The sequence below is a fragment of the Lissotriton vulgaris genome, chromosome 1_1, assembly GCF_964263255.1.
Source record: "Lissotriton vulgaris chromosome 1_1, aLisVul1.2, whole genome shotgun sequence".
Taxonomy (NCBI): domain Eukaryota; kingdom Metazoa; phylum Chordata; class Amphibia; order Caudata; family Salamandridae; genus Lissotriton; species Lissotriton vulgaris.
In genome coordinates this window covers 465,117,866-465,127,997 of record NC_141685.1, presented here as the reverse complement: position 1 = coordinate 465,127,997, position 10,132 = coordinate 465,117,866, and the positions used below count along the sequence as shown (strand labels likewise).

Sequence of the window (10,132 nt, the reverse complement as noted above, 5' to 3'; positions counted from 1 at the left end):
TGTTTCTGTAAAGTTTAAATATGTTTTACATATTGAAGAATGAATGGATGTATAAGTGTCTGGATGAAGGATTTAGTAGATGCGTGACTGACTGTATCAGTGAGTGATTAAATGTGTCTTACTAAATGCATGGGTTAGTGACTAAAACTGTCTGAATGTGCGCATCAGTATGTCTGTTGTTGTGTAAGCTGCTGCATGTGTTGATCAGTAGCTATATGAGTGGCTATATGGGTTATTGATTGGTTGCCCAAGTATTTGAATGGGAGACTGAGTGTGTATGTGGGTGGCTGGGAGGTGTGTGACTGTGCATAGATGTGTGAGCAGTTGATTCACTAGGTGAATGAGTTCAAGAGTGCATGTGGAAACCGCTATATGGGCGGTTGACTGTGTGCATGGGTGTGTTGGTGAGTGAATGGATATCTCAGTGCTACATGTCCAAGTAAGTACATATGTAAAACACAGTGCATGTGAGAGTTGGCATATATAAATGACTATACATGAGAGCCAGTGAATGTGCGAGTGGCTGTATGGATCATTGTGTACTTGTATCAGTGATTGTATAAGAGAGTAAGTATGTGCTAGTATATGTTTGAATATGTAAGGTGTTGTGTGTATAACTGTATAGTTGAGGAAATGGAAGTATGATTGATTCTTTGCATGACTGACTAGGTGTGTGAGTAACTCCATTGATGAGTGGCAGTGTGAGAGTGTCTGTATAGGTGTATGAGTGCATATGATAGTGTTGTATTGATGAGTGACTATATGTATGAGTGATTCTATGGGTGAATGAGTGAATGTGTGTGTAGACCTCGGAATCAGTGAGTGCGTATGTAGTAACTGGTATTGGTGTGTCAATGGTTTCAAGAATGGTAGTCTGTATTTAACACTGGGTGTATCAAAGGTTATATTAGAGTGTGAGGAGGTGCATCGTATTATCACATGAATGACATCATCAGTGATGTGATCAGTGATGTCAAATGAGATGTCAACTGAATAGAAACAAGAAATACCCTGCCAGGGTTAGTTTGAAGGTCCCAACAGGGGATCCTTACGATCAGGTGGAAGGTGACAAAATGTACGTATCAGAGCAGACAATACATCACACAGATTCAATACACCTTTTTTATGAAAATATAAATAATTTATTTGTTATTTGTTAGGCTTGAGTTCAAATAGTAAATCCATATAGATGCTTTAGAAAAAACATACGTACATTGATTTAGAATCTTGCATAATGCATATCATAATTGGAGTTTAAGCAGAATGCATTCATTCACGTCCCAAATGAGATGTCATCAGTACAACTAACTATATAGGAGCAATTTGAATGGTTTTTTAAATGCCAATTCCTAACTATATAATGCCTGAAACCTATGGTTTTTTAAGTGAATTTGCAAGGTTTTTAAAATGCTAATTCCTAACTATATAAGGCCTGAAACCTATGTTTTTTTAAGGGGATTTGCAAGGTTTTTTAAATGCTAATTCCTAACTATATAAGGCCTGAAACCTATGGTTTTTTCAGTGAATTTGCAAGGTTTTTTAAATGCTAATTCCTAACTACATCAGGCAACAAACCTATATTTTTTTCAATAATTTTCAAAGGTTTTGTAAATGCTAATTCTATTAGCGGATAACGTTTATATATGTTATTATCTTTCTGGGACCACCTGAGCAGCCATCTTGTTTCTCAGGAGAAGTGAGGCACAAGAGAGCACAAATCAAGAGTGGAAAACGCGAAAAGGGGGCAGGGTTGAGACCCCCTGACCCCCTATCCCTTCTCAGGGTGTCCCAGAAGGACCACCAAGTGCAAAAAATCACAGGGTACGCGCACGGTACGCGTACCGTACCCCGCAATTTTTTTGATTTTTCTTTTTTTTGCCCTTGGGGGTCCTTTTGGGACCCTCTGAGAAGGGCTAAAGGGTTGGGGGGTCTCTACCCTGCCCCATTTTCGTGTTTTTCACTCTTGTTTTGGGCTCTCTTGTGCCTCAGTTGTCCTGAAAAATAAGATGGTGGGCAACACTTCCTGGTTTGGACAGTTTGGAATGTTGACAGTCGACTTCCAGCCAATCAGAAACTCGCTAGCGCATGTAAGGGTACGCGAACGTACGCGTACCGTACGTATTCGGTACGCGTACCGTACGCGTTCGGTGAGCGCATATAGATATATAATTTGCTCAAATTCAATTTTCTCAACAACTACTGGAGGGATTTTCACCAAATATAGAAAAGGCACTACTGCATACCTGTCCCTATCATTTTACCAAGTTTGGTGTAATTCCGTTCAGCCGTTCGGGCTGTAGCCGTGTCTAAAGGTCCCATAGAAAATGCCATTTGAAACATTTCAAATTCAATTTTCTCAAGAACTATTGGAGGGATTTTCACCAAACATAGCAAAGGCACATCTGCATACGAGGCCCTACCATTTTGCCAAGTTTGGTGTAATTCCATTCAGCCGTTCGGGCTGTAGCCGTGTCTAAAGGTCCCTATGGAAATTAACATGGGGAAAACATGTTTTGGGACCCCCCTTTTTTCTCGGACCCCGCTTGACGAATCCCCCCCAAACTTTCAAGGAAGGAGCGGAGCGAAGCAATTTTAAGGAAAATTACACGCAGATTCCTCAATCGGCGCAACCGTTATTCCCAATAGAATGTTGGGGATTTCCTATGGTCCCTATATCACTTATAGTACAATTAAAATAGGAGTTTTCTTCATCAACTAGTTGAAAATAAAGGACTGGTAGGCTAATATGCAAATATTGCCAGTTGGCCTTACCCTTGTTAATGGTCATTTGCATTATAAAAGCAAGACAAGTTGTGCCCTAAGCCACAAATGACAATGACCAATAAAAAGATATTTCAAAACAGCAGCATTCATGGTATTCAATATCACCCTCAATTCATTAAATATCCTCAACTATAATGAAAGCAACTTTTTAATCCGATCATATTGCTGAAGCAAAACTCCCATATGGCAAAATTTGACATTTTCATCAGTGAAAAAGATGCTGCCAATTTAAGCCAGGTGCATGCAAAAATACTTAAAGCAATGGAATAGAGATGGTTTACTTCAGAACTTCCACATTTATCGAGTTTGAAAACTATAAATAGACAAACCTTGTTTCAATACAAATTATAATTTTACATTTTTAAACTAAGATATGTCGTTTTTGGATTTCAAGAAAATAAGATCATATGTGCAAAATAAGCATTTTCATGGCATTCCCCGACTGACAGCTGGGATAGCATAGGGCAACAAAATGTACTTCAATATCATCCACCAAGTTAAAGTGTGGCAAGAAACACCTGGAAAAAAACGCAATCCGTTGTGTAATAAATAGGACAAAAACATGTCGGTGACCTTTCATCGTGATGCAGCAGTTTTGGAGTCTCCAAATGAGGGTATATACACCATTGTCTAAAAGTAAAAAAAAAAAAAAAACGGTCTGCGCAGTTTTGAGAATGTTCATCAAGTAAAGTTGTCCATTTGCATACAAAGTCCCTCGGGGCTCAGCTTGCGTTGGTTTCAATCAGTTAATAAACCGAGGAAGAACAATTTCCTCTGATGCACATCTCCTGGACATGGAAAATGCTATTTTCTTACCACATGTTCCACTTAGCCTGTTATATATTAGGCACCCCCATAACAGTAATCAATATTTTATTTAAGTGTATGTATTCACAAAATGTAAACTATCTCTCAAAGCATTGTGCCATTCAACTGATCTACCGATAAATTTATATACCACAATTTAAATTACATCCATTTCATGAATGGTAAAATGCTAAAACTCAAGGGTATAACTGCCAAAATACAGCCTTACTGTAATGAGTACAATTTACAAATACAATAATTACATTTTAAAACCATTAACAATGTTACATCTAGTCGTAAATACTGTAGGACGGGGCCACAGTGGACTTCTGAGGAAAACAATGCTGAAAGTAGTTGAAACACTTTCAACAGAACTGCCCCAAATACAGAACTCAGTTCATTTAATCAAAACCATAAGAAAATGTACAGCATTCCTCCGGTTGACCAAGGGTTCCATAACTACACGTAATATCAGATATCAGCCAGGTATTTTCCTATAAAAAAAGAAAATATAGGTTACCAGATTTTTTTTTCTTATTTCTCTAACAAATCTGTACACATCTACTCGAAAAACATCTTGTACAACAATTAAAAATTTATTTATCATCATCATTCTAAACTTTATTTCGGTTTGTTTATGAACCATAAAAGTACAACAAAAAAAAAACACATTTTAAGTCCTGTTAAGATATTTAAGACAATAAGTTATATATTAACAGATTAAAAAGTTAAAATACAGTAGAAACCCAAAGTTTTCCTGGGAGAGTTATCTAACAACAAACCAGGAAGCTTTGTTACTTCCGAAACATTCTCCGTCTTGTTAACCACATAGAAAACAGGAACTTAGCAATGGCTGTAAATATTAGTGCATTAGTATCGGATTTTAAAAATCTAAAAAACTCTAGATAATTCCTAACTCCCAGGTTCACACATAGCTGTATAATCCATTTCTTTCTACTGTTGCAGTAGGCAGGACAGAACAAGATTACATGCATTAAGGTCTCGTTAGGGTTTTCGCATCCTGGGCAGGGGCGAGCTGGACCCTCTTTCCATTTGTCTGTGTATGAGTGCAGAGGCAGTGTGCCGTATCTAAACTGAAGATACAGCTTCTTTGCTAGAACCGGTTCAATCATATCGAATTCCTTCTCAAAGCTGTAAACGTTCTTAAGATCTAAGAAACTATCGGTGAGACTGGAGGGCCTGGCTGATTGGAGAGCTTCCTGTAGATTATAGTGTTTTATGGTCTCAGCCAAGGTTTGTCTCGAGGTAGCTTGGCATGCGGCCTCCGGATTGGACCACAGGATCTCCATGCCAATCCTGGTCGCCTGCCCCCTTATGAATGATAGCCACTGTATCCTGCCTACACCCTGACAGGCCATCACGGTCTTCAGTTCTTCTCTATAGCTCTCAAGCTCCGGGACACTCCACAATCTTCGCCAATAGAGAAGTGGGCGAGAGGCAATTGCTTCTGCAATTGGCCTCAGGTTTAGATCCAGCCTTAGTGGAATTAGCGGTGTGCTTTTTGGTAGAGAAAGCAACTGTCTAATAAAGTTATTCTCAGTAACACAGATCTCAATTTATGTAACAAACGTCCTGAAAAATTAAAATATAGCTCCTACAAATAAAATCTTACGATAAAATGTAGATATTGTTTCCCAAGTTTAAAGTCATATCGATTTGTGGAAATACTCAAGAACATTATTTGTTGTAAGTTTACATGATTCTCTCCTGTGAGACTTACTGCAATAAGATTTAGGAGGAACATACATACAGTGAACAGTGGATTGGTAGCAGAACATGTCAAGCGCCATAAAGAGCCAGAATTTACTTTTAAAAGGATACCTGATCTGAATATTGTATCTAGATGAGTTTCATGTTTATTAATGAACTATATTTGACATCTTTTATTGCTTTTTAATCCATATCTTGTATTTTTTTGTTTACAGTGCCTGGTACAACATAGACACAGTGATAAAATGTCAGTCAGGAAGAGAGTATTAACAATGTAAGAGAAAGATGCCTCTCTATGATAAATGGACATAACTTACAATAAAAAAGTGCTTCCATTGATTGTTGTTACTGGTTTAATCTGACCTTTGAGGGAACCTCTGCAAAGGTCTAGGTACCGGTAAAATGGGCTGGTAATGGATTACTACACATATCTTCTGCATCATTGTCATTTTATGACCTATCAGGATGAACAACTTACTTACCTTTGATGACGCTCTTTCTTGTGTATACTCTAACTAGCTGCAGATTCCTCACTTTTAGAACATCCTCAGGCTATAGGCTGGATATGGCAGATTTTTCAGCATAATTTGTGTGCCAATAGGTGGTGGTGTGCGGTTCCTCATCGACCCTGTTCTGCCCTGAAAGTGAGTAGGAGCTGCGTATAAGTACCATTTAAGTGTGCTGACGTCATTTTCTTTAGTGACACTGTCCGCGTCCTTGAACACAAAGTCCAGAATCTAATTATCCGTGCCAGTGTGCAGATCACTAATTTGGGACCTTTTTAGATGGAAAAGAGACAATTTCACGAATGGGGAGGTGGGAGGGTAATGAGGAATCTGTGGTCTGATAAGATTATCTACCAGAAAGGAATTAACTTGCTCTTCTAACCGCCGATTCCTCAACTTTAGAATAGATAATAAAGCAGTACGACCTTAATTGGTGGGTATGTGGAATGGCTTAGACCAAAATGTTCCTGTAAGCTCAAACAGGTAAAATGACCTTCTCATCTGACTTGATTGTTAAAGCAGTAGTGCTTTGTGAATGTGTGCAATAAAGCCAACGCTATACCATGGCAGATTTAAAAGATAGGAACCCCACATTCCAGTGCTGTGCATTATGAGCAGCCATGGACATGTCGAAAGGGCCTTCAACCCTCCAGGGGTTGCTTCTTGGACAACGCATAGCAGATTTTAATGCAAAGGAGTAGCCACCTGGACAAAGTTCTTTTCTGCACAGCCTTGCCTTTCTTTGCTCCCAGATAACCCCACAAATCGCTAATACTCTTCCCGATGGTCATAGGTTTGATCAATGTAAAAACTCAACTCTCTTTTGGAGTCCAACTGATGGAGTCTCTCCTTCTTATTCAAGGGGTGAAGAAGAGTAAAGAATATGGGGTTGTGATGGACTATACAACATGAAAGGTAGTCATAACCTAGGTTAGAAAGGCCACTCTAGTCCTTGACATCAGTCTGTCCTGAAAGAAGATGTTGTAGGACGGCCAGACCAAAAGAGCCTGAAGCTCACTCCTGTGAAGAGATGAAGTTAATGTGACGAGAAAGACATTCTTCAGCATCAAAAGACTTAGAGGGCAACTGTGCATCAGTTCAAAAGGGGTGCACATAAGAAAGTAAGGATCAAATTAAGATTCCACTGTGGCATCACAAAGATTTTTAGAAGGAAACATATGAATTACACCCTTAAGTAATCACATCACAACAGGGGATCTGCACTAGGAAGGTTGGTATACTAAATGCAAAAAAAGTCAAAGGGCCAAAAATTTCTAATTTCTAATTTCTAATTTCTAGGTTTGGTAGAGCGCAACAGCTACCCCAGCAATGGGGTGTCCCGGCGCTAGGAGACAAACTAAGTCCTACAGAGCGGGAAGGGGAGGATAAGGGCCCTAAAGAGCGGGGAAGAGGTGGGTCTTGATAGCTTTGCGAAAGGCCGGGAGACAATCTATGGAGCGGATGCTGAGGGGGAGATCGTTCCATAGTTTAGGCCCCAGGACGCTAAAGGAGCGGCCACCAGTGCGACTAAGTCTGATTCTGGGGACTGTCAGGAGGAGTTGATTAGAGGAGCGAAGGTTGCGGCCGGGGACATAGGGTCGGGCCAGATTTCGCGGCAGAGGGGGGTTTCCCTGTTTGACGATCTTAAAGATCGTGATAAGAGCTTTGAATTTCACTCTGTGCTCCACGGGCAGCCAGTGTAATTTGCGGATGGTAGCTCTGGCTGAGCATCTGCGTGGGAGACCGACCAGTGTTCTGGCCGCCGTATTCTGGATACGTTGGAGCCTAGCCGTTTCCGCTTTGTTAGCTCCCAGTAGAAGAACGTTGGCATAGTCCAGGCGGGACAAGGTGGTTGCCTGGATAATTAGCTGGCGAGCTTTGGAGTCAAAGAGTCCAAGTATAGGCCGGAGGTTCCTTAGGAGCCCTATGCAGGTGGCTGCCACCTTTTTAGTATGTGACTGGAAGCGGAGGTTGGCATCCATCCAGACTCCCAGATTTTTTACACAGTTTTTAGGGGATGGAGTGGTGCCAAGGGATGACGGCCACCAGTGCTCATTCCATAGGCAGGTGTTACGGCCCAGGAGGAGCACCTCGGTTTTCCCGGCATTGAGTTGGAGGTAGTTGTCCGTCATCCATTGTGCCACTGATGCCATGCCCTCTCTAAACTTGGATGCCGCGGTGGACGGGCTTTCCGAGAGGGTGACGACCAGTTGGGTGTCGTCGGCGTATGAGACCAGCGTGAGTCCCCATTCTTTGGCCACATCCGCAAGCGGCTGGACATATAAGTTAAAGAGGGAGGGACTCAACGCTGAACCCTGGGGGACTCCTTGGGCTATGGGATGAGATTTAGAGAGAAATGGGGGGGCTGACACCTTGAAGGATCTATCCTTAAGAAAGGATTGGAACCATGAAAGAGCGAGGCCAGTTACACCGGCCATCTCCAGACGTTCCAGAAGGATGTCATGGGATACCGTGTCAAAGGCTGCGCTGAGATCTAAGAGAATCAGCGCAGCACTTTGCCCGGAGTCTAGGATCGTCCGGAGATGTTCGGTGGTGGCCAGTAAGGCAGACTCAGTACTATGGCCCGCTCGAAAGCCATTTTGGGATGGATCCAGAATTCCATGACGGTTCACATGTTTCGAGAGAATGCCGTTAACATGGGCCTCTGCTATCTTGGATATCCAGGGTAGAAGGGATATTGGTCGGTAGTTTTCCGGTTTGGAAGGGTCGAGGGTGGGTTTCTTGATTATTGGTGATACCCACGCTTGTTTCCAAGCGATAGGTACAGATCCAGAGGTAAAGGAAAGATTGAGGATATCCAACATGGGAGGTAGAAAAAGATCCAATGAGTCCAGGAAATGAGAAGGGCTCATCGGGTCAGCTGGGGACCCAGACTTCACCTTCCTGCATAGTTTGGTCAGTTCAGCGGCAGTGATGGCAGGGATTTGGGTGAGAGGGATACGGGTGGAAACTGTGATTGTAGGTTCTCTGGAGTGAGGAGGGTTCTGCAGAAAGGTTGCATATATTTTTTGAATTTTTTCAACGAAGTATGTGGCAAGTTGCTCACATTGTTCATTGGATGAGATTTTTGGAGATGGCGCCCTAGGGTTTTGGAGTTCTTTGACTAGCCTAAAAATCACTTTAGATGGATTCGGGTTGGAGCTAATTTTGTTGGCATAAAAAGAAGTGCGGGAGGATCTGATGGCTTTATGGTAGCTTTTAAGTTTGGATAAATAGTTTGCTTTGTCCTGGTTGTCAAAGTTTTTTCTCCATTGGCGCTCTGCTTTTTTACAATCCTTACGAAGCGCTTTGAGGGTATCATCATACCATGGATTAGAGGGCGTATTGCGTCCTTTAGTCAGTTTAGCTGGGATGAGAGTGTCGAGGCCATTGGAACCATTAACATTTTGCGCTGCAAGGTCCAGGTGGGCCAAAGACAAAAGATTAGTCTTCAACAAATCTGTGTTATAGGGGTCACACCAAGCCACAAACTTGTTCCAGCATACGGCGTAAACTGACTTTGTAGAAGGATGCCTTGCCCTAAGGTTGACATCCACTACTTTGGGAGGGAGATGGAATGAAGTCAACTGCTGCCACTCAATCGCCAAGCATAGAGTTGTAAATTGTGCTATCCTTGAAGCAAGACCATGCCTTCCTGCTGCAACATAAAATCCTCTTGAAGCGTCAGGATTTCTGGATACCACACTTGCTTTTCCCAATCCCGAGCCACTAACATGACATGTGCCTGGTCATTCTTTATCTTCTTCATAACTCTGTGAATCAGAAGTAGTAGTGGGAAGGCATACAGGAGTCCTGTGCTCCGCTGCAGGCAGGATGCATCTCAGAGAGCCTTCATAAGAACTCCAGTGTGCAAATGTGCTGACATTGAATATTCTCTGTAGTGCTGAAGAGATGAAGTCCGGGTTCTCCCCCTTCTTGGAAGGCACCCTGTGCCACATCTGGGTATAACTGCGAATTTGTGATCTGCCACTCGTTACTGGCTGAGTTTGTCCACTATGGCATTTACAGATATTGCCAAATGGGGCACGATCAGTACAATACCCTCACGATTCAGCCAGTGTCATAGGCGCAGGGCATCCTGGCACAGGGTCCAGGACCTCACCCCAACCTGCTTGTTGCAATACCATGTGGTAGAGGTGTTGTTCGTCAGGTCCTGAACCAGCCTTCCTTTGATGGATGACAAGAGGCTTTTAACGCCAAGAAAATGGCCTTGAATCCACCAGAGACTAGTCATTTGATCTATGCTTCTCCCAGATGACCTCACCAACCCGGATGCATCTGTC

At 42.1% G+C, this 10,132-nt stretch overlaps 1 protein-coding gene across 5 annotated transcripts in view; it reads right to left on the bottom strand.

The window, feature by feature from the left end:
• Positions 1–2,914: 2,914 nt before the first annotated feature.
• SGIP1 (SH3GL interacting endocytic adaptor 1) overlaps positions 2,915–10,132 on the bottom strand; it is a 1,273,000-nt gene continuing 1,265,782 nt past the window's right edge. For all 5 annotated transcript variants that reach the window (XM_086953766.1, XM_086953786.1, XM_086953772.1 and 2 more), the window contains one exon: positions 2,915–4,085. In XM_086953766.1, the coding sequence (XP_086809892.1) occupies positions 4,063–4,085 (23 nt within the window). In that variant the 3' untranslated portion in view covers positions 2,915–4,062. The remainder of the gene's footprint in view (positions 4,086–10,132) is intronic.